The sequence below is a fragment of the Hippoglossus hippoglossus genome, chromosome 12 (genome assembly GCF_009819705.1).
Source record: "Hippoglossus hippoglossus isolate fHipHip1 chromosome 12, fHipHip1.pri, whole genome shotgun sequence".
Lineage (NCBI taxonomy): Eukaryota > Metazoa > Chordata > Actinopteri > Pleuronectiformes > Pleuronectidae > Hippoglossus > Hippoglossus hippoglossus.
In genome coordinates, this window is record NC_047162.1 from 11,345,908 (window position 1) to 11,370,454 (window position 24,547).

Here is a 24,547-nt window from a genome sequence, read left to right on the forward strand (position 1 = left end):
TTGAATTTTTCCAACCCTAAATCTGTAGGTGTACCTTGGAGAGGGATAAATCATTTCACTCAGAGAAAGTGAATAAGCTTATTTCCCCAAAATGTTAAACTATACCTTTAAGGTTACATTTTACACACACACTCAGGCATATTGATTAAATTTAAGCTTAAAGCAGCATCTTCTCCTCTCTTACCCCCTCATGCGCACAACTCACAACTGTCCGCATGACGCTCTGTACTCTACCTTCCATATGCTTCACACAGATAGTACACACAGCTGGCATTTCTTTCATCTCGCCCTGTTTTTTCTTTCACACACACACACACAAGCAATGACTCATGGGTAAAAGCACAGAGGAGAGACAACTCACACCCAGCTGCACACACTTGCAAACAAAAAGAGGCATGTGTATGTGTGTGCAGGAGCAGAACAGCGAGATGAAGCTAGAGGCCAGGCTCAGGCACTGCTTGTTGCTGTAAATGAACGCTGATGAACAAATAGCTTATCCACCGTGATCAAAACATATGTGGAAAAATCTGCACTGGCCCCGGTAAATATGTCTTGATATGAATGACAGTGATCATTGGCAGGGATCTATCAGACGGGACCATATGTTGCTTTGGGTGGGTAGGGAATGAGGGCTTACTGCAAAGCCTGCCTTATCCTCTGGCATTACAGTCTCTAAGAAAGGATTTACTGTTTAATTCTTGATTAGATAGAATTTTCTCCCCAGTGTGCGAGCGCAGTGATACACTGAGCACAGATAACCTGCCCTGTTGGGGGTGTGTGTGTGTGTGTGTGTGTGCGTCCGTGTGTGTTTGTGTGTGTGTCCTTTGGCATTGCCCCCACTCTGGGACACAAACATATTCAAACTCACATAAACACACCAACCTGGCCCCCCTGCCGTGCCATCCCATTTAGTCCCGGGGCTTTTAGCACATTTTGATAGGGCTATTATTAGAAGCAATGGATTATCAATCAGGAATTAATCCTGATTGATGTGTTTGCCCCAACTAGACCACACTCACTGCCACACTGTTTGTTTTCATCTCTAATGAGAGATGGAGCTTCTTCGGCAGGTGACATGAGATTTTTTTTTTTCCTCCCTGTGATCAAATCCCCCAGCTTCTCCTCCTCAGGACGTGAGGAGACCACTGAGGAAGACATTCATTTATTTAGCTCCTGCGCTCACTTATCTTCCTCCCCCTCGTCTCTTTGCCTGACTGGCTGCTGAGCTGACTGACTGTCTGGATGGTTGGCTCCCTCTCTCGCTGGACTCTCACAGGCAGTTCACTCGCACACTGCGCGAGCTTCGCTGAGACTGCGGTGGAGGGAGACAGTTGGGTTTGCTCAGGGCTCTGGAAAGTGCAGGATCTCTGCCTGATTTCTCTCTCTGTGTTTTGGTGGACTGTTAGATGAGAGCAGAGCAAATCTTGGGCTCTCTCTCTCCTCCAGCACTGACCACTGACCATCACTTGCTGTGCTGCATCCATGACTTTACATACCTGGCTGGTGTATGGGCTTGGATTTATCTTGGTTTTGGCACTCTGCTTGGCACAAGGTAAGTAGGATATATACTGTATATATTTGTATGGAGAATTCTGTAGCGCAGAGACGCATAGGAACTGGCTTGCACGTGCATGTATAGATTTGTGTGTGAGAGACAAAATAAACTACACTGGGCACTAATGATATCAAAATACAATAGTCTTCACTTACAGCAGCCTTTGCAAGCAAAGTCATCAATAATAAATGTACAGTCAGACAGGTAATATATTATATGCGCTGCAGTGTATAAATACAATAGGTAAAGTACCCTGTTATTTTAAAAACAACTTTTAATGTTTGCAAAATGTTAACACAGCAGTAGAATTACACAAAGCAGGTCTCGGAATGTTCCAGACCAACATTAATATACTGAACGACTATGTTGAAAGGTGACTCCAATTAATAAGCCTTTGTTCTGCTTGAAATTGACTTGGGAGTTCAAATCTATATGACTCTTAACAATAGGTAATATACATAGGTGGCAAACTAAATTTCCCTACAGAGCAATAATGATTGACCTGACTCGGCTCTTCCGCAGCGTTAGTGTCTCACTGAGAAGGAACTGGGCTGACGTGTGCTGAGATGTTGCTTTGCTTGATTCGTATCTCTGTGTTTTTGGTCCGAGTCAGATCACCTCTGATCCCAGTGCCAAACCAGAGGGTGCAGTGAGCTCCAGACCAGATTAACGATGTGGGGGTTTACCAATATGAGGCAACATCCACGAGAGGCAACTAATCTGGATGTTCTGCAGTATCAGATTTCTAGATTATTGTTAGGTCTCACCCTGAAATATCATGAGATCTATTTTAGTCATGTAATGTAATCCATCTGAATGAATTCCAACAATTTAAACATATGATATTCAAAACATGGATGGTGTTAGATAGCATTTGTTTTGTTGTTAATGAACCCTAACTGTCAGAGGAGCTCAATACCATAATTGCACCATATTCATTACCTATTAGCAGTATGTCCATATTGATTATAGTGATCAAACTGCATTCAGTTTTAAGTGCTACTGAAAAAGCTAAAAATATCAATATATAATGAGATAAGCCATCTGTATTATTTATTCTAAATTAAATCCAAATATTTCTATAATAATTCAAGTCATTCTAGTTTTTCTGTTTGTGTTCAATATAGATTTATTATATATCAACTACTGCAGACACGATTGGTTCTGTGTTGAAATGCAAATGGCAGTACTTCATGCGTAATACTAATTTAGATGTAGGTCAGAATATAAATTGACATAGTCAGACTTAATCAACATTTGCAGTGCATACTGGGAAATGATCTGGCGTATACTCATAATAAATTGCATTGTACCATGGGAGCTGAATGTCTTTCCAATATGTCCTCATTATGTTGACAAATAGTCACGCCGGAAAGCTTTTCTATGTTTCATGCACGGCGTCGAGCCACATTGCATCACAGGGAATTTTTAAATGAGGTTGCTAAGCAGATGTAAATGACCATTCCACTGCTTTGCACTTCCTTTACTATTACCCAGCTCTAATGAAAGACTCCAGTATTTATGGGGAGCTTTCCCTGCATATAGTGTATCACCAATAGGAAACGATGACACATCCCCTAAAGGCTGGCATGTGCTCTCTGTCCCTGTGAGGCTTTACATTGATTCCAGCAGATTTCTAAAGTGATTTTTGTAAGAGCATTTGCCTGGGATTAGTTTGCTCCTGAAAGCTCCATCAGAGCTTTTGCTGGGCTATTTAACGGAGCGGTGGCAGCGAGAGGCTGGCTTCCGCTCTCTGCCCTCGCCACTGAGTCCACAGGGCGGCACAGATAAAGAGCGAGGATTGGTTTCAGCCAAAGCTGATCTTCTACCTTGTGTGTGTGGGATTTCGTAGGTCAGGCACAGGTGTGTGAGGGGTCTGAATTTACAGATAATCCCTTTAAGCCCTGGTGGATTTGTTCTGTTTAGGCTTAGCCTGACTTTCTTGAGGGAGTTAGACATTTGGGAAGTGCAGTGGTATGGCAACTTAAGATGAAAGAAGTCTTCGGAGCATTTTATTTCTGTAGAGATATCTTTAAGAATTCAATTGTATTGTGATCCTAACGCCTGCCAGCTCCTCTTTTAGCAGCAGGGACCAAACCCATATTTCGGCAAATTATCATATTAACCGAGTGCATCATTTTGAGAAACCAGCTGAGAAGGAAAAGCAAACTGCATAATGTGGCTGCATGTTGATAAGGTCCCTCTCTCAAGTCCTCCTCTGTGCTTCAGCCTCTATAGCACTAATAGGGTGCTGAGTGGTAGAGACGCAGCACTGAGATCACAAGCTGGAGCTGGCAGGCAGACTGCCTGAGATTGGGTGTAGTAGTGAATCACCCTTAAGCACAAGCTTGTGAGGAGAAGGAAAATATACCTCCATGCCTACAATAAGAAAGACTGTGATGCTCCTTTTAAAGTTGTATCTAAAAAGTGATTCAAATTTGAATCCAGGTCAGTTCCAATGCCTCTGATGTAGATTTTGAGTCACCAACACATAATAGTCAAGTGGCGGTTCGGGCAATTGCAATTAGGAACTGGGAAACCTTTCATCCTGTCGTTTCAATATCACCATTACCAGCAAATTTGGTGCATTTTAAGTTCTATGAGTGGCTCACTCACACACACACACGTCTCCATGACATTACATTGACTTACATTGATTTCCTGGAGACTAACTGTAACTTAACCTAATCTTAACCTTAACCTAACCTGAAAACATAATGTCTCCACCTTAAAATGCAATGATTTACATTATGGGGACTTGCTTTGTGTCCCCATAAGGAAGACAAGTCCCCCATAATGTGACACACACACACACACGCACGCACGCACGCACACACACACACACACACACACACACACACACACACACACACACACACACACACACACACACACACACACACACACACACACACACACACACACAATTTGTAGTGGTATTCAGTATAAAGGTGTTAAATATAAGATTGACTACACCAGCAAACTGTAACAACAAAGCCTGTCATGGATTGAAACTGGGAAATGATGGCTTTATATTGCTCCACCTTTATAACAATCATAACAATCAGCTCTCATTGGTTCTGTCTACATCTCCTGGTGCTCCTGTTCTCTCTCCTCCTGTCTTCTCATGATGTTAAGTTAATAAATATCTTCGTGTGATAGCAATTCTACTGGGGTGATTTACATACATCATTCATTTGCTAAGCTTCACACCACAAGCCGACACACCATAATAAATTGACAGTAACAAGTTGTCACGTACTGGTCTGTGTGTCCCCCTACAGTCCAGGGGCTGCAGTGCTATGGCTGCAACATCCTCCAGGGCCAGAAGTACGTGGACGTGGGCTGCTCCAACCCAGAGGTCATCACCTGCACCCACTCACACAGGGGCTTCAAGCACCGCTTCTGCATCAAGACAGAGAGCAGTGAGTGAACGTAATATTTACTGACTAATAAACTGATATCATATTCACAATCTCTCCTCTCCTCTCCAGCCTCTAAATCTTTGAGTTAATGCAACTGTGTATTCTTATTTGGAGAATGTTTATAGGGTATTGCAGGATAATAAATGTTGAACTCCCTCCCTGACGTGCCACTGGACATTGGCATAATCGTTTTTAATCATACTTTCATGTAAATGGTTTTTTTTGTCCGCTGCTGTGAATATTCTTCTCTCTCCCCTTGCACTGAGCGTAGTTACATAATCCTACTTTGGTGTGCTTTGCTGAGTAAATTATAAGTCAGTCATTGTGAGATGTTAAGTCAAACGGAGGATGTGGACATCCACGACAGGATGTTGATGGTCAGATGAGTGGTTCTGCTGATATTCACGGGAGCGTGGACGATCCAGCTGTTTGCTTGACGTCTCTTTCATGTTGAAAGGGCTGATGAGGCACCTTCTTCCATTCGCAGAGAAGCTCAGCAACCTCAGACTGACAACAGCCCGTCTGACACGGCATGACAGGCACTCTGTCAAAAATCTTGAAGCAGTGGTAATCTGTGGCCGTGTAAGCCTGTTAATCTTCACGTGACCACGCCAAACCCCAAACAAACAGAACAGTGAGGTTCACATTTCCATGTCCTCAGAAACAAGAATCTGCCCTTAATCCATAACAAGCCTCAATTGGCCCCAACCTACATGTGAAGTGAGGACTCCTGACAGGAAAAAACCTGCATAATTTCATGAGATGTGATGTTAAGAGACTAAGGATCATCATCACAATGTTACCGAAGGAGCCAGGCTGATCTTTTCAAACCGCTGCCCTCAGATAACTTGAATACCGTTGCTTTTTTTCAACCTCCGCTAAAAGGTTATGTTTTCATCTGCGTACCTTAGTTAGCAGGATCACGTGAAAACCACACAACCGATTTCCATGACATTTTGAGGAGGGTTGGGGGCAAGACCCCAGAAGGACCCCTCTAAATTCTTGAGCAAATCCAGGATATTTTTTTTCACTTTCTTTGACATTGCAAGATATAGGGTTATTTAGCCTTGGTGGAGGTATGAGCTCTGTGAGGGTGTCCACTTGAATTTGAAACAACCACTTCTGAACTCCGTTTGTCTGGCGACGTCAGAGGAAGATGATCTGCAAAAATAACTGTAGATAAGCTGAAGTAGGGCAAGGATTGGATCAATGAAATTTCATTTGTGTAACCCATATTCACAAACCATAATATGCCTCATAGGGCTTAAGGTGTGATATCATCTGGCCTTAACCCTTGACAAGAGTTGTGTGTAAATACTATAAACTGTTGTTTCCAGATTAAAATCATGCACTTCGTTACAGGAACTAGGAACAGTCAATATATAACACAAACTGTATTACAGTAATTCCTGAATGTCAGTTATCATTGAAATGCTTTACTTCAAGACAATATGACAACCACTAGTGAGAGAGAATCTGGTGGATTTGCTGCTCTAATGTCAAAGAGTGGATTATAGGTTTGACACGACTCACTTTGTATATTTTTCAGTATATTTTAGATTTAAATATAGACTTTACAAGATATTCTGATTTTTTTGACAGTGGGTCTCCAACTCTTTCATTTCTGCATTAAAGAGTACAAAATGTACTCAGTGTGAAAGCCTTGGTTTCTCGGCTTGTGGGGAAACATGCTGTGAAGTGTGTCTCGCTTCCTCATTACACACTTGCAGTATTGGATGCTTACTTGTGCTTTTTTTTCTTTTCTTGCTGAGCTAAACAGCAGCTCGTCACTCTTCCCTGACTGACCTGTCTCCCTCTCCTGTCCTTCCAGCGGCCCTGGGTATTGTCCTGACCAGCGGTTGTGCCACATCCAGACACTGCCAGCAACATGAGCTGCCAGGGGTGCGCATCCACTGCTGTGACTCAGACCTGTGTAACAGCACCTCCTCCTGGAGGCCGAGCACACTCCCTTATGTCTGCGGGCTGTTCAGCCTCTTGCTGATGAGGATGTGGTGGTGATATGGAATCATTTTCGAAGAGGAACACAACACCGATGGACAATGGGAGAAACATTTTGTATGAGAAGCTCGTACGTGTGTTTTCTCAGCTGCTCATGTGTAGGGCGGAATGAGCGTTTTACTGGTGATACAGGCGAGCACCTTGACATGTAGCTTTCGTTACTATTGTTAACTTGGACTTACAGTCACAGAAAGGGCAAAATAATCGTGTGAATATGTTTGATCAAAAGAACGATGAAACAGCCATGAGTGTATTCATTGGGCAGATCCACTTTCTCAAATGTAGCTTGAAATAAACAGGATATTATGGGTTGTGTTGTTGCCATGGATAGAAGATCTTCATTAGAGTCATTTGTTTTAAAAGTTTTAAGTAAGTAGATCCAAATGAGCAGAAACACACTGACTTCATTTTTTACACAGGCTCCAAACATAAATTCATCTTCTCTGTTCAAGACTTCATTTTTCATCTTTCTCAAGAGCAAGTCTTTGTGTGCGGTGTGTTCTTTTAAGGTCACAGATTTACTTTGCTGTCGTGACTCTGAGTCATGACACTTTGCAACATGAGAGATATTTTTTATTTTAGTGCACAGTCCAGTTCTCCAGGCTGAGCTTGGGAGAGCACACTGCATGTGGTTCTATGTAAGATAGTGAGAAATATTGTACAGTTGAAGCATGTAATGTTGTGAATTGCTGTAATAAAACATTTCATATTTTTAAAGGAAAATATTCTGGATATTTCTTTTGTTCCATGACATGCCACGTAAGTCACACACCACACATAAAACACATAGAAATACTTGTGGTACATGATTTCTTGTGAGTTGATTCGACTGCATTAAACTGTATTGGTCAACTGAATAGAAGAGTGCTTTTCATTTTACATATGAAAAGATGCTACTCTGACATGGAATAATTTAAATAAAATATACTTATAGACTAACTTTATTATGGCAGAGTTCATATGGATATTTTAGAGTGGGGCTTTACTTGTTTAGTATAGTGTATGTGTTATAAGGAACAAATCTGTCATGCAGAAAACATACCAGGTCCAGATGTTAAATAAAGAGCTCATTGCCCTGTTTTCTGATTGTTTGCATATGATGAAAACATTAACAGACCTGACTAACCTGGTTTAAAATGGGGGGGCGGGGGGGTGTACAAGCGGTCAGTTTGTTTACATATGATGTCATATTGGCTACAAACCAAGCAAAGACCACTGCACTTACATAAAAGCAATAAGGAAATAATAAACAGTAATATACATTAGTGATTAATACTTTAAGACATAGCTGCAAAATAAATAAGCTAAACAGGTTTTCTGTTTTTTTTTTAATTACCTTTCATAGTAATTCACTTTTTATTATTATTAATGCTTATTTAATGGTTTGCATGTATGGATTTTATGTTGTTACACAGTTAGAGGCAAATGTTTTGTCGTAAGTACATTTCGTATTATATATGAAAATATTTGTTTATTATATGTAATCTCTACTCCAGGAAAGGTTTTCTTGCCAAAGCAATGAGCAATGGGGATGTAAATAAACAAAGATTTTTAGGCTCAATACAAATAATTGCATATCTGCTGGCCCCCAGGTGAACCCAGGTGAAGCAGGTGCCTCTGAACCCTCAGTCTTGCATCTCATGATTTCACCTGATCGATGCTTCCATAATGTGATCGTGCACTGACCCTGCGTTGAGAACCGTAGCCTTCACGTGACATGCATGACCTCACCTGCGCAGGTGAGGTCACCCTCCGCAGAAACGGTGCTCGAACCGCAAACCACCGCACACGATGCTCTTTGTCCCAGAAGCCCATTGTGCACAGCGGAGGAAACCCTGTGCCGCGAGCAGCCATCTTGGATAGACAGATCAGACTTGAGCCAGGATAACCTGCAGACCTCCTCTGAGCAGCTCAACTACTCCCAGCTCCAAAAGACTCCATTCCTGGTGAGCACAGAAACTGGACATCGTTCACACGCGCACGTATGTACACGCATACACGTGCGTGGTGTCTAACAAACGTGGAGACGTCGGTGTTAACAAGGTTTGAACAGCTGGAGCAGTTTAGCCAGCCTGTGTTTGTCAGTGGTGAGCTAATTGGAAAGCTAACGAGGCTAGCTAACAGATGGCTAATACTTGGTCAGTGTCTGTCGTTAGCTGCCGCGAATCGGAGATGTTAGCGATCAAACCGCTGGATGTTGCTATTGTGGGCGAAAGGGGACTTGCTCGGTGACGTGTAAACAAACGTTGACAAGCTAGCGAAGTGGCGTTTCTACCATAATCCAACCCTCGCAGCTAGCTGGTCAACTAGTATGCTAAAGCTAACGCTAGCTGTGTGTGTGTGTGTGTGTGTGTGTGTGTGTGTTGGCTTGGGTGATACTGTGCCGAGGACAAATGTGTTTGTCCGACGTGGTTATACTAATCACATGGCTCGACTGTCTATGTGTTGATGCGGGTAACTGACCAGCGTATTGTACTTTGTGTGATCTGTTGTCAAGCTGCATCCATTGCTGACAGAAAGCAGGCAGCCAGCTAACGCAAAATCACCTGTCACAACAGCTAGTAATGGGCCGTGCGGAGAAGTAGTCGCGATCGTCCGGGAACTTAATCTAGCTGGTGCTAGCTTTGATTTCTTCCTAATTGCATTTCTAGCCTCTTGTTTTCCAGCTAGCAGCAGACGATCGACCAACACGACACTGTAAATTCGCCGGTTTGAGCTAAGCTAGCTAGCATCGTCTGGCACCAGGCGTGATGTTACAGTGTCATATCATAGAGATCATTTTTGACCATACCATTACGGTTTGTTTTCATCCGTATATGTTGAGGCCTTTGTTTATTCTGCTTTCTTGAATGGAAGTGTTGCTAATACCGTAATCGTCTCTAATGTAGCGCAACGCATTAGCTACGTGCTAATTCCGTCGCCAGCAGTCTGCTAGCCTCCTCTATAGCTCTATTTCCCCCAAATAACAGACACGTAAAAGGTCAAAACTGAATTTTGGAAACGAAGCAGACCGCGATTGTCGCGTTGTACATTTGCAAAATTCAATCTTAATCCAACACAAAATGCTGCATCATTTCTGTGTCTTGTGCCAGTTCTGTTTACAGGCTTCACTCGGGACATAACAACCACACTTGTTTTTTTATTGTAACGACTTTAACGGTGTAAATGCCATAAATCAACGTTGAGTCAATTTGTGTGTATTGCGATTATTTACTTCGCCTTGCGTGTAAACGGCAGTGATGATCTCATAATGTTGTTTTCAGTGCTTGAAAGGAGTCACATGATTTGTGTAGTGGGCCTGGACATCTCCGAGCCTCCCTGTGTGGATATGTGTCATGATTTCCTGATAGCCCGGATTTGAGGAATGCAAAAGTCATCCGTCCTCCCTTTTTTCTTTATGGGAAGTGGCTGTTGACAGGGGAAAGGGCTTTGACGTGGTGTCTCAGGAGGAAGGCTCAGTTAGTTGGGGAGTGAGGGAGAAGTGCTGAGGCTGCAGTCTGATCACATGATCCGGACTCGCCTTCTCCTCGATGGCTACTCGTGGGGTTTGTTTCTGCATAATGAGCACAAAACAAGTATCGTAATGGAATCACATTCTGTGACGGGTCCGGGATATTGTCTGTGACAGCTGCTCTTTCCAAGAGCACTGGAAACGGTCTCACTGGGGGATCAAGATGCCACATGAGGGTCATGTGACAGGAGGCAGTCCAGATAAAGGCCATTAAATGTTATGCCAGGACTTTGAAGGTTAATTAACTGTGTAATAGTTCATGACTTGGTCGCAGTGTCTGTTTCAGTTCGGCACCTGGTCAGTGCAGTTTCTGGGACTTTATTCAGTTATATCAATCAGACTAAGTGGGTTGAGAATTAATGCATTAAGTAATAATGTAAACAAGTGTGTCATCCTTGAACTCAGCCTGATTTGCTTCGGTATGTAAACATGCTTGTGATGCAAGTGTACTGTTATTATTTTTCTCACAAGGTAGCTTCCCACATCCTGTATTAAAATGTAAAAAGCAACGTCATACACACTGCTTGTGGCTTCAGTTGGTTAGTGTTGAGCACTTAACCAAATGTCAGGTCAAGTTGCAGTTTGCAGTGGATGGTAAGTGCGAGCCAAGTCTTTTCTGAGGCCACCAACAAGTACACAGTCACAGCCCGAGCCTGCTCTGGTGCCAGTACAAGCTGTAGTAGTAGTATAGTTTCAAATTAAGACATACAGTAGCTTTGTGTCAGGATATTTGAAATATTAAAATGTACTTTGAGCTATTTAATTTCATTATCTATGTTTTTGTATTCAATTTATCTCTGCTTATTAATATTACAATTCATCATGATGCTTCAGGCATCGTTTTTCCAGTATTTTCCTCATAGGGTTGTAGCTGAAGTCAATGAGAGCCGACATGAGGGTACATGACCCAACGTTCTTATCAAAACTTGAGTTCTCTGACATCGAGCTGAGTAAACCTTCACTACGAAGCCTCGCAAGCTCTCTTCATTTTCTGTCTATTAAATTCTCTTAGATTCTCTTATCACACCCCATTCACATTTCTTTCGGCTGTGTCGGCATTAATTTGGTCAAACGTGGTCACTGAACTGCAGATGCTGAAATGTGAGCATAACACCGGCACTGGGGTCTGATGTGGCACAGAGATTTCAGTTTCCAGGAACTCCTTTAATCGCAGCACAGTTTTCCTGGAGCTCAGATCAGACAGAGAAGCACTGGTTTAAGGCAAATATTCTTTGCAAGGGACATAGAAACCATCAGGCTACGAAATGATTATGCTCCTGATTGTAAGGCCTGAATTATTAACTTCTTACGCTGTACAGCAGCTCCCCAATGCAGAATTATGAAGCAGTATTTCAGGACAACAAATTAGCCTCGATGTCAGGAAGTAGCTTTGCAAACTGAATTTCACATTGACACTGATCATGAGGAAAAGCTACCTGCTGTTTAACGCGGCTTCACCGATGTCATACGTGACCAGATCATTTAATTATGAACAAACCTGAGTAAGGTTTTCTCCCCTCGGCTGTTAAACCCTTATATTTGTGCAAACGCTATTTTGTTTTAGTCTGATGGCTTCTCCTTTGTCTGTGTGCTGTAAGTGGACTGTGTGCAGTGAAGCATCCGTGGATATGAGATAGGTGTCGGGACTATTTTTAGCTCTGGGCCTATGATGCTGGTGGTGTTTTTCTGTACATTTAAGTACCGCACTGTTTACCTGGAGACACACTCGTTCCAGTGGCATCACAATTAGCCGGTGTCATTGTTACAGTGGAGGGAGCAGGATGATGTTGTTGGTGGAGCTTTCTTTATCCCTGTGTGTTTATAAATGATCCGTCACCTTACTTGTTTATATTCATATCTCATGTTCTTGCACAGGCAAATGTGCTGCATACAGTATCATTCATTCAAAATTGTCACATTAATGTTACATAAATTGTAGCGAGACTAATGATTGTTTGGTTTGAAGGTTGTTATGAAGGGAAGCAAAACAAACCCTGATTGCCATGTAACTGAGTTGGAGTGAGATGGACATAATGAGCAGCATTGTAGTGAACACTCCGCTCGCGGCCATGTGAACGTTGGCGCAGCATGTGAAAGATGATGTGAGCTCTGAAATCTCAACAGATATTTTATCTGCAAAGAAACAAGTTTAATCACATATGGTAGTAACACAATTAATCATTAAGGTAACTGTTCAAAATGACTTCAGTTGTACAGATTGCATGAAGGCTTGAGGCCTCAGGTTTAGTTCTGACCTGGCACCATTCCCCCTAACTGTATTCAGGCATTTTACAAATCTGTGTTTGTGTTTCTTTGATAAGGTATCAGGTTAAATGAGAGTTGTAAGGATTTGTTTGCAGGGGGGGGGGGGGGAGCTGTAAACAAATCCTTACAACTCTCATTTAGCTTCATTTTTAGTACCTTGAAATAAAGTCTTAAACCAATAGTTCATTCACATGTGTATGAAAGTGAACAGTTTATTGCGAATGACAGATCTGCCCTTTTCTGTCCACAAATTATTGGTCTGATATGATTCAACTTTTGAGATGTATAAATTTGGTATGTCTGTCACCTGTTTGAGAATTATCTAAGACATTTGAGTCTTCTAATCTCTGTGAAGTGCAAATGTTTTTGTTTGTTTTTATTATTTACAACGTAGTGTGTATTTGTTCACCTGGAGTCAGAACTTGAATTCAAACACAATAATGTGCTCATGCTGATATTCAGTTACCCAGCATGCACAAGTAATGTGGTCAGTGCTGCACAAGAACAAAATTGTGTTGCATGATGAACTATTGCTCCTACTTTTATTACCTGGAATGACTTAAGTTGTAAACAGCATATTGTCTTTGACTGTTTAAATACCTAAATCTCCCCCTTCTTCTCTCTTTCAGAGCCACAATGGCCACTGCACCGTACAACTACTCCTACATTTTCAAATACATCATTATCGGTAAGTGAACAACGCCATTGACGACCAGTGCAGTCTCTGTAGCAGGTTACGCTGATGAGTACAGGGTCTGAACTGATAAGCATACAGTGTTGATATGTCTTTAATATGAAGTTTTGCTGACAGGTTCCTCTAAGTGAACACACTGCTGCTTTTACTTGTTCATACATTTACAGACTTGTACATAAACACACACCCCCCCCAGCTCTGGGCTGTTTATCAAACTTATTACACCACCGCCTCAGAGTTTAAGTGGGTGTGTTAAGGTGTGAATGAGGAGCAGCCTGAAGGGGAAGTTGCTTTTTACTTCAGCTTTCTGTTTATGTATTGTTTTCCCCTTCATTTTAACACTGATGTTTTTGAATAGTTTGTATCACAAACTGTTTTTGAAAGATCTCACAATCGTGTTTGTTGCATTGAATTTTTTATGCGTATTTTTGAGCAAAAGAAAATAAAAAAGACTCAACCTCGGTTTGGTAATTTTCAGCATTCTCTTGCGTGAGAATATCAAATTCATCAATCACATTCAAAAATGGTCTCACTTTAAATGTTCACTGAAAACCAAATTTGTCAGTATACTCATCCCTTATACAGATGTTTTTTTTTTTGTTGTTGCAGCATTATTTTTCTTATTTTGCTGAGCTGCAAATGGACTCATCACAGATGTTTGCTCAAACAGGATTAAGGCCCAAAACCAATTTACCATTGTTTCCAAAATGGTTATAAGCAGATTCAGTATCAACAAACTCTGAAGGACAGAATACATTATAAATGCTTAATGTCAGTTTACCATAGAGCCCGACCGTTTTATTTATAGTTATTAATATATATTTATTTCAAGCTTTAATTACATTTCCTTGTTATAGGGGTTTCATAACGTCATCTTTTAAATCATTGCAAATTTTTAATGTGTACATCGACCAATATATCGGTATTAGAATTTTTTACTTCCTAATCTTGGCTTTGGCCCCTAAAAATCCATATCTGTCGGCTCTTTGCTGCCACTACTCGTCATGAAATTTTAAATATCGTCGCTGACTGTTAGAGGGGCTGCTACATCATGCATGGGGGCAACACTGCAGGCTTGAATAGACAATTATTCCTGTGTTATTTCCTTGGTTGACCTGAGTTTCTCTCTGTCTCTCTCCACAGGGGACATGGGGGTAGGGAAGTCATGTTTGCTTCACCAGTTCACAGAAAAGAAATGTAAGTGCTGCCCTGATTCTGACTCCTTTTTAATCTCTGTGTGTGTGTGCCTGAGTGTATGCAAGGTTGCCGCTGCCAGGTTCAACTGGTGCGCCTGAATCACTTTAGATTTCTTTATATGCCAGCGGAAGTCAGTGGCATACAAGTCAAGTGTGAGCTCAGCAGTGAGACTCCTCTTCTGTTCGTGAGTCAGCTGCAGCTTCCCATTACCATTCAGCTCCGTTTTGTTTAGTGCCACTATTAACAAGCCAGATGCTGTGTTCCTCATCCACTCGTCCACGATCACATCCTGCACACACACACACACACACACACACACACACACACACACACACACACACACACACACACACACACACACACACACACACACACACACACGTGGGTGATATAGAAACGATTTTTAAGTGTCAGTTTTAAAGACATTTGCTGCTTTGTGGGTGTTGACGCTTTCAGTTTACTGGGAGTATAATGAATGATTTATTATTGATGCACCTGCTGCTTTCTTACAATGTGTGTGTGTGTGTGTGTGTGTGTGTGTGTGTGTGTGTGTGTGTGTGTGTGTGTGTGTGTGTGTGTGTGTGTGTGTGTGTGTGTGTGTGTGTGTGTGTGTGTGTGTGTGTGTGTGTGTGTGTGTGTGTGTGTGTGTGTGAGAGAGAGAGAAATAGTGTGAGACTGTATACACATTACACAATGGTTCACAAATTCAATAATAAATGTGTGTCACATTTTCAGAGTAAATGAAAATGAGGTGTGGTCATCATCTTGATGATGTAAAGTGTGAATTGAGGTTAAAAACCTAGAAGGGCACTCAGAGAGCGCATACATCTAAAAGACAGTGAAAGAAATTCCAGTATCGGCCCTTTTATCCAAAATTGAACGGGTTCTTCCTTGTGTCATGCCCGACCCCTCCACAAAATTTTATGGAAATCAGTTGAATAGTATTTGAGTAATACAGCCTACAGACAAAAAAACAAAAGGACAGGGGCGAAAACGTGACCTCCTTGGCCGAGGTAAAAATGTAACACCACAAAAGATGGTTACAGAAATGCGTGCAGTATTTTCAGGATGAGAAACTGAGTAAAAATATACAAACATTGAGGAAGTAGCATCAGTTAAAAAACAAATCATCACAGAATTGAATTCACTGTAATCTCACTTCCTCTCCCCAGTCATGGCGGACTGTCCCCACACGATTGGTGTGGAGTTTGGTACCAGAATCATCGAGGTGAGTGGCCAGAAGATCAAGCTGCAGATCTGGGACACAGCGGGACAAGAGCGCTTCAGGGCCGTCACCCGCTCCTACTACCGCGGTGCCGCAGGAGCACTCATGGTCTACGACATCACCAGGTATGCAAGCATGCTTGTTCTGTGTTAATGTGTGTGTGAGAGAGATACACATCAACCACAGGGAGTCAACCCCAAAACGTTGATGTAGTACGTGATAACCATCTTGGGCATTTTTAAGTTAGATTAAAGCTAAAGCCGCTGACGACTGCAGCTCAGTCCCACAGACTCCCTCCTGAACAAACATTAACAGGTTTACAGCTTGTGTCCTTGTCCAAACTGTTAGATGGTATCAGTGGTCCGCTAAATAAACACAGTCCAACATGTGGAATGTGTCCACGCCACTCCCAACTCCTGTCAGGGCCCCTTGGGTCCCAGAAACACTGCTTAACTGGAAAAACTAACAAGAACTGTTACCATCACTGTTCATTTGGCTGCACACAGCTTCTGAAGGTCCCATGGAAAGAAGGAGAGACTTACAAAAGTGTTCATTGTGTCATGAATGTTCGCTTTAAACTCAGGGCTGATAATTCCTTATTCATAATCTGTAATTAAACTGGTCTTTATATTGGTATCATTCCCTGTAGTTTTGTGTGGCCTAGTTTAATAAGTAAAGTGTTTCCAATTACATTTTAGTAGAACATATTTTTAGTTTTGGACCATTTTCTCTGTTACTTGTCGATGGTTGTTGTCATTTTGTTTAGGAAATGTTACCTTTATTAGAAAAGGTAAATTTAAGATTATACCCTAAATTATATTAATGACAAATGTCCTGTGATGTTAGCTCTTTGCTTGTCCTCATAGTAACCTGTCGCTCTCTGATGTTCTGCAGGAGAAGCACGTACAACCACCTCAGCAGCTGGTTGACTGATGCCAGAAACCTCACCAACCCCAATACTGTAAGAACCCATATCCACATCATTTGATTATTCTTTATACCCCCTGCTCTCTGTATTTACTCTTTACTGTGTGATTTCCACTCTTATTTCTTTCAAATACTCCCTCTCTCTTCTGCTGCTTTATTTCCTGCCTCCTCCCTGAGAGGGTTTGAAGCCTCGGAGCTCTGTCTTTTCCTTAAATTGGATTTCTCCTTCAATATGATTAGTTTTCAATCATACTGCTCTACTCTGCCTGTGCTCCTTCAGAGAACTGGGCTTCTGCAGCACGTCACCTCCATTCCCAAATACAAATGTTTTCCTAGTGTTCAGCCTCCATGTTTATCTATGTAAAACACAAAGCCACAGGGTAAACATTCTCCAGGTCTGTCGGCTGAAGCTGTTGTGTTGATCATTGCTGTTCCTGCTGAAGTGTGTTGCAGCAGCCATGTGGTGGCGCTGTTGTTGTCCAGTCATGGCTTGTGTTTTTTGTTTTTTTTTGCTTTAATCTGAGATGGGAAACCCAATGATCTTACATTCTGGCCCAATTGTTGTCAATTTAATTTAAGTTTTATAAGACTTTGTTATGTAGCAATCGGTTATAAATAACCTGTCACACGTTCTCACTTTGCCCCGTAACAGTCTGAGGCAAAAAAACGTGTAAACACTGGTGTCAAATCAACAGTACTTATATTTGTTTTAATGAAATTGTTATATTAATTCAGATTTCTTTGTTCGCTCTATGTATTCTGGTTATGCAGCAGATTAGTGTCATCCCATGAATCCTGTTGCCGTGTCAGACTTTAACTTTCTCCTCCATGCTGATAAGTTATAATTCATTTTTAGCTGTTCTGGCTGTGAGGATCATTTTTGAGAAGTTCTGAAAAAAAGGTTAAAAATAGACTGATTAAGATTGAAGAAAGGAAACAGAAAAGTGCGTCAGTCGGCTAAAAGGAGGCTCATTACATTACATCAGTTCATTACAGGTCTAATTACATCACTGTTGCTTGGGGCCCCCTTTTGAAACAGAGAAGTCAATGTTATAACAGCGTTCTCTCATCTCTTGGCGGTTTAGAAAGCAAATTTCTGTCAATATTAGTGTCTCACTGTCTTTTTATCCGTCTGTATTCTCAGGTGATCATTCTCATAGGGAACAAAGCAGATTTGGAGGCCCAGAGGGACGTCACATACGAGGAGGCGAAGCAATTTGCTGAGGAGAACGGTGAGTCAGACACAGAACAGCGCTCGTAGGGAAGACAGAGGAAAAGGTGTTTAGGTAGAAGAAACTAATCAGCTGGTAACTAGTCATACGTTTTCTGCAGCATCTTCCAAATCTCTGACAGCTCGATCCTCATTCCCAGGAATCCCAACATGTCCAAATATTTATAATCATAATTTGATTTAGCCTCTGTGTTCTTTCATGAATGTTTATAATAAAAGACCCTGTGGTTGATTTTAAACAGACAAAAGTGAAGATTAACATCGGTTTTTATTTATATTTCTGAGACACAAACTAGGAGAATTTGACTGGATAGAGGATGAAGTGAGCAGATTGGTTAATTAAGAGAGAGGGCGAACGAGGACTTGGTATTCGAGGTATGTGAGTTTGGAACTGACTCTGTCATCGTGTCTGTTTTATGTTCTACAGGTCTGTTGTTTCTCGAAGCTAGTGCGAAAACGTAAGTCTGCACTACTTCCACAACCTGAAACATCCTTACTTGCTTTCGTGTGCCTCCTCTCACATGTTCATGTTCCGTGTTTAGAGGTGAAAACGTGGAGGACGCCTTCCTGGAAGCTGCTAAGAAGATCTACCAGAACATCCAAGATGGCAGCCTGGACCTGAACGCCGCCGAGTCGGGGGTCCAGCACAAGCCCTCGGCCCCCCAGGGTGGCCGGCTAACCAGCGAACCACAGCCCCAGAGGGAAGGCTGCGGCTGCTAATGACCAAGCAAACACCCCCCTCCACCTCCCCTTTTCTTCTCTGTCTCTGTCTCCGTCTGTCCTGCCCTTCCCCTCAAAAACCACCCCCCCCCCCCCCCCGCTTGCATCATTCATCCATTCCGTCACTTCTGTATGTTCATCCTCCCTCAGTGCACCCGGAGCTGCATGAGCGCAGGGCTGCGGAGCGAAGGGACGGGGGACGGATATTGACTTGGGCCAGACTGAGCTGGGCTGCGTGGACGACATCTCCCCTCCACCTCTTCTTCCTCCTCCTCCCCTCTCGCTTGTCCCTTCCCCTGTTGCCGTCTCACTCCTCCTTCAAATCTGTCAGTGTGTTTTCATCCCATAACGCTCCTCTTTCGCTCCCCTCCCGTTGTAGTATCCCAGACACCACCAACACATTACACGGGTTACTGACACTTTAGATAGACGTAATGTTCATACGATAACGATAAACCGAGACTGTTTTTTATGTTTGGTTTTATAGCTGTATATGACATGTAAGCACTGCAACACGTTTCATCCACCCCTCATTAGCTCAGTATGAATCAGATCCAAATTATATTCCCAATCTCCTGGCGCCTCTCCTGCATGGTTTACTGTAGCCGAGCAAGCTTTTTCCAGCAAGATCCAACCCTGCGTTTGTGGCTTTTAATCCTGTTTCCGCTGCTTGGAACAAAGCAAGTTCCTTTTGCCAGATGTGGCAGCACAGATGTTCTCAGGAGAGAGAGGGGGGGGGGCGACATTTAAAATGCACCCACGGGGAATTTGCGGGTGATTCCTCGGTCTCTCTCTCCTCGGAGAAATCGTAGGAAGGAATATTGGATGTTTTCCAGTTTATGTGTGTGTTTTTGTGAGTGTTGGTGTGTTTAAGAAGTTGGATGGGTCGTTTCTTTTTGACACTTTGAGAAAAACATAAAAAAAAAACAAAAAATAACGTGGCTTTCCCGTTTTTTGGGATGGAAATATTCATTCACATCGGTTTCTTTGCACCAGCTCACCCATTCCCTTTCAAACGCCTGAGCCCGAAACTCCTCCCAGGTCCTATCTACAGAATCTGTCTTTACCAGCATTGTCTTTGTCATTGTTTGTTGCCTTATTATAATTCACGTTATTACTCTTAAATCTTAATACTCTTTCCGCTGCACTCGATTTAGAATAATTACGATCCACACTGGTGGCTCACATGGTCTGAAACCATCTCACCACTATGTTTCATGTGTGGCTGATCTGAAGAGGTGATGTGTTCATTATGACAGTTGTGTACTACAACACCAAGCAGCATGCCCCCCCCACCCCCTAAAAAATACAATGAATTTGTCAGAATCCAATAATGTTTTTTTTTTTTTTTTACAATTGTTCTGTATCATAGTGATTCCCTGATTGAACAGCTGTATATATCTCGCTTCTTAACTATTTGGTGATGACCTCGCTACTTGGGATTTAGAAATTTATTTGCTGGCTCTGCCAAGATCTGTACAGTTGACGTGCTAGTGGGTTGCCTGTAATTCATGCTTGGGAAATTCTGTAACATAGTTTCTATTAATAAATGTATGTAAAGGACAGACACCTAAACACCCCCCCCCCCCCCAAACCACCCCTGTCTTCACACTACTGAACCTGCCGATTGGTTGAGGGGAGAGGAAGTGGATTGAGATGTTATTTATGTCTGCAAACTTAGTTCTTCTCATTTCTGTACAAAGGGCAGGATGGGGCACTTTCTATGTTTATATATTTTTTCTTCCCCCCCCCCCCACAACCATCATAGCACCTCCACATTACGAGGGGGCCCGCATCGCTGTCTTAACTTTTTTTGGGGGGAGTGGTTTGATATCGTGGGAAGTCGGTGGGGCCGGGTCTTCCTTTTCCCTGTGTCCCGCCTCTTTTGCAGTTGGAGTGACCACTTCCTGCTTTTGTCTGTCCACAAGTAAAAGAAAAAAACGTACATATGTATAAATTTTTAAGGAGCTGTGCTAACATTTAAATGCGTTCTTGCGTGTATATGATTTTAAAATGTTGACATTTTGATTTTAATGATAAAATACTCTAGACAGAAAAATAAATTATACATAACCTGTTGACGTGAGTCTGTTTTCTTTTTATCTCTCTGACAAAGTTTGGGATTGACATTTGAAGGGGTAAAGTGTCGGATGGATACACAGCATCAAGACTCATCAATGTATTTCAAGTAGCATGACTGCTTTGTATTTTATTGCAACAACAATTGCACCAAGGCTAGAGAGGGAGAAACAAAACAGGAAAAATAAAACATTTACAAAGGAAAGCAAAGTTTGTCTAGAAAAATTGGTGAGGATGCTTAGTCACAAAGAGTAGTGGTATGGTTGGTCAAAAGGGAGGCATTAAAAAAACAAAACATAAGCCAACACTGACAGTACCAAAAAGAAGTCAAGGCAGCTTGTGTTTGACTCGTGTCCTCAGGCGACGCAGTCAGACGGGGCACACGGGATGAGACGACTACAGCACAAATACTGAGAATGTCCAGGAGATGCAGACGAGAAATGAAGGCACGTTATGATCACACAGTGGAAATTTTGTGGCTTCTTTTAGTCTATAATGGTCAGCGTCTCACTTACGCATCATTCTGTAAGACAGCAAGTGATAGATCCATAAACAATTCAGTCCAGTGTTTCCCCCATCATATATATATATATATAATACATTTTTTTTTTTTTGCAGGGGTGGAAAGGCCTCTGAAACAGCATGTAGACCATGTGACGTAAACTCTCCATAGACGGTGATCCTCTCAAAGCAAAGAGGCCCAGTGGTCAGGGAGAAACACTGAGTCCATGATCCCTCTGTACTGATGAAACAAGGCCGAGCTGCTACTGATGGCTTGTGACTGGCATGTAGAGAAAGAGGAATGAAAAAAAAAAAAGATGTTGAGAAAACATAAAACAGTCAGATCCACAGAGTTATGGATCACCCTGGTCCCCCTCCAGCACTGACTGGAGACTGTTTTTTTTTTGGTATGGCAAACATTTAAATCCAATAAACACATCGACAGTTAGTCTTGGCCACTAGGCACAAATTCAGCCACATTTCTGCACTTGTGAAGTGTTTAAGGCTCTAAAGTGTGCAGTGGAACAAACAAGGGGAAGGCCAGGAAGCTCATTCTCCCTCATTTGCTTGCTCCCATTTCTATGGCACATGGTTGCAAATACTGCAAAAAAAACAAAAATAAAGCATTCATACAGAACAAACACTGGCGTTTTCCCCACTCGGCACACAACCAATCACCGATGACACGGTACAAAGTGATGGAGAATGTTGGGATGCGTTGGACAGAGGCATCAGGCTGTAAACACTGATTCCAGAAACTCCCGAGTTCTTACAGGTGGAAATTGGAAATGAGATCAGTTGTGTAAGTGTTAGAAAGCATCCGAGAACAAAATGAGGTTAAGTGTTTTGTTTTTTGCTCATTGTCATCAGCATCAATGAAAAAAAAAAAAATCAAACACACCAACAGTGATGGAAATATCACAGGCCTTGTTTTTTTCCACTAGTGTCATTGATAAAGGGGAGAAAAAAACAACTTGAATATATAAGACATGATCATTTCAAAAATGATTGGTGAAAAGTCATGTAGATCAAAAATTGGCCCCTAGCTCCTGCTGGCCCCTCATTTAAGGCCTAAAGACACTGTTCATTCATAGTTAAGGCTGTTCAATATTGCAAACTGTCTGATTCCATCCACAGTAACCACAGGCTTAAGTGTTTCAGAGTGTACTGTAGTGTGAAGCTACACTCTGCTGCTGCTGCTCTCCAGCAGGCTTTACCCTCAGCTCTCCAACGTGAGCTCGCCATGAACCACCGTTCACGCGCATGCTCAGAAAAAAGGGGGTAGTGTGACAAACAGTATGAGTTTTATGTCGTGTTCGGAGCTTTTAGGGCGCTACCTCTGAACGATGTCACTGATTTCTTTGACAGAGGACAGCAGCTTGCTGAAGTCCTGCTGTGAATTGGCGCCCCCTGTGGCAGTGGGGCAGATTTGCAGCTCCCGCAGGCTGCACTCAAGCTTGTTGATGGCCTCGCGGAAGGCGAACTTGTTCCTCATCTGTTGGATGGAGTCGACGTAGCTCACGCAGTATTTCGACAGGTTCTTGCCGGCCTCCAGCACAGCGCTGTGGCTGCCAGTCTGCTCCGAGTTGCGGTAAATGGCAGCCCGGAGCAACTCGGTGCCCTCCAGCACCATTTCGCGCGTCACGGCTGAGTTGGGGGTGCGCTCAGAGGCCTGGCGGGGCGCAGTCTTGCGGAGGGAACGTCGAGTGTTCACTAAGGGGATGAAAGCGGTGGGCGAGCTCTGATCGCCGGGAGAGGAGAGGGAGGAGGAGAAGCCTCCTAGACTCTGGCTAGAGAGGGAGGTGGACACTGAGGGGGAGGAGGAGGAGGTCTTCAACGGTTGAGGTTTGGAAGTGGAGCCCAGAGGCAGCTTCTTGGAGCCCTCACTGAGTGCTGAACGGGCTTGGTCACTGGCAGTGGTTGTGTGGTGGGGCTCTGAGACGGAGGGGAGACCCTTAGCTTTGAAGTCTGAAGTGGTGGACGAGGGGGAAGGGAGATCTTGAGTGGGGCTGCGGGAGATCTTGCCCGTTTTGGAATTGGTGGGTGGCGGAGGCGGGGCTGGCTTGGGTTTCTGTATCTTTCCTCTTTCCCTGACAGATGAGGAGTCCCCAGCGTGCTTGTTCCTGCGGGCCCTGCACTCTTCTCCAGCTGCACCCATAGCGGGGAACACATTGGGCTTGAGGAGCTCGGCGTGCAGAGCGCTGGTTTTGGAATTCTCCAGCCCCGGTAAACCTGGTCTCCTGACCGCCTTAGGTGTTAAAGCCTGAGGACTGGAACCAGGGCTGGGATCAGTGTCTTTGCCTAAGAAGGCAGAGGAAACGTCTGATGAGGTGGTCAGACGTGGTGGTGGCGTCAGGGTGCCCATCCGAGGGGTGTTCTCCCCTTTCTGCTCACTGGTTCTCTTGCGCGGCAGAGCTGGCTTGCCCCCGAAGGTACCTGAGTCAAAGTGGCGCTGGCCCAAGTCTCGTGGCAGGGTGACAGACCTCCATTCTTTACCATTCGAGCCAGAGGGCATGCTAGAGGACCAGAGAAAACGCTTGGAGTTGGACATGGATTCCTCCTCGCTTGGTGGTGTGGTAGCTGCCTTGCCTCCTGGGCCAGGCACAGCAGGAGCTCCCTTCTTCCTGGGGAATAATGGTCCTGGGTAGGTAGGAGCCCCGTTGGTCATGCCCCCTGGCCCATTATTGTTAGTATTCAGGAACTTAGAGGAGTCATGGCCATGCGTGTTGTCATTAATGGCCAGAGATGCACCATTGTTGAAGTTGTCAGTATCCCTAAGATCTGGAGTCACGCCCCTCCTGTCATGGTGGACGTCCATCTCTCTGAAAGAGGAGCTGCGTTTGGGCGGAGCTGGTGCGTTCTTTTTCTTTTTCTTGATGAGGCTGAGGAGACCACTGCCGCGGGTCTTGTCCTTGTCTTTGGGTAGCAAGCGGTCATCCTCATTCAGGTTGTTGTCCAGGAGGGGACGCGCTTTCCTGGGAAGCATGGGTGATGACACAGCTGCCTCTGGGTCTGTTGGGTCTGAGAAATCACACAGAACCAGGGAATCATTAGTGATAAAGTAAAATTAAATGATTCAAATGCTATACAGACTGAAAAAACTAAATAATGGAAACTACTGTTCAAGTAAGGCGAATGTTTAAAAGGGAGACAGAGCTGGCTCTTAAAAAAACTCTTAGCTCAAAGGGAAGTTAAAAG

General features: G+C 43.2%; 3 protein-coding genes across 6 annotated transcripts in view; 2 read left to right on the forward strand and 1 right to left on the reverse strand.

Moving 5' to 3' along the window:
* The first annotated feature begins 1,133 nt into the window (after window positions 1-1,133).
* On the forward strand, window positions 1,134-7,722 carry LOC117771275. The gene is made up of 3 exons (XM_034601446.1): window positions 1,134-1,552; window positions 4,840-4,980; window positions 6,812-7,722. Exons 1-3 carry the CDS (start codon window positions 1,483-1,485, stop codon window positions 6,997-6,999), a joined length of 399 nt encoding a protein of 132 aa, XP_034457337.1. The 5' UTR covers window positions 1,134-1,482; the 3' UTR covers window positions 7,000-7,722.
* A 1,067-nt stretch (window positions 7,723-8,789) lies between these two features.
* rab14l (RAB14, member RAS oncogene family, like) lies at window positions 8,790-20,848 on the forward strand. Its single transcript, XM_034601445.1, has 8 exons — window positions 8,790-8,945; window positions 13,405-13,463; window positions 14,613-14,666; window positions 15,839-16,016; window positions 16,786-16,852; window positions 17,963-18,050; window positions 18,477-18,507; window positions 18,592-20,848. Exons 2-8 carry the CDS (start codon window positions 13,412-13,414, stop codon window positions 18,767-18,769), a joined length of 648 nt encoding a protein of 215 aa, XP_034457336.1. The 5' UTR covers window positions 8,790-8,945; window positions 13,405-13,411; the 3' UTR covers window positions 18,770-20,848.
* Window positions 20,849-20,947: 99 nt separating this feature from the next.
* abl1 (c-abl oncogene 1, non-receptor tyrosine kinase) overlaps window positions 20,948-24,547 on the reverse strand; it is a 32,848-nt gene continuing 29,248 nt past the window's right edge. For 3 of the 4 annotated variants that reach the window (XM_034601442.1, XM_034601444.1, XM_034601443.1), the window contains one exon: window positions 21,746-24,370. In XM_034601442.1, coding sequence (XP_034457333.1) covers window positions 22,683-24,370 — 1,688 coding nt within the window. In that variant the 3' untranslated portion in view covers window positions 21,746-22,682. Of the gene's footprint in view, window positions 24,371-24,547 lie in introns of all 4 variants that reach the window. The other variant, XM_034601441.1, reaches the window with a different exon arrangement.

Coding starts and splice junctions, on each gene's coding strand:
- LOC117771275 (XM_034601446.1), top strand. CDS start 1,483: ATGACTTTACATACCTGGCTGGTGTATGGGCTTGGATTTATCTTGGTT. Junction 1,553..4,839: donor GGCACTCTGCTTGGCACAAG/GTAAGTAGGATA, acceptor GTCCCCCTACAG/TCCAGGGGCTGCAGTGCTAT. Junction 4,981..6,811: donor CTGCATCAAGACAGAGAGCA/GTGAGTGAACGT, acceptor CTGTCCTTCCAG/CGGCCCTGGGTATTGTCCTG.
- rab14l (XM_034601445.1), top strand. CDS start 13,412: ATGGCCACTGCACCGTACAACTACTCCTACATTTTCAAATACATCATT. Junction 14,667..15,838: donor CCAGTTCACAGAAAAGAAAT/GTAAGTGCTGCC, acceptor TCCTCTCCCCAG/TCATGGCGGACTGTCCCCAC. Junction 18,051..18,476: donor GCAATTTGCTGAGGAGAACG/GTGAGTCAGACA, acceptor TATGTTCTACAG/GTCTGTTGTTTCTCGAAGCT.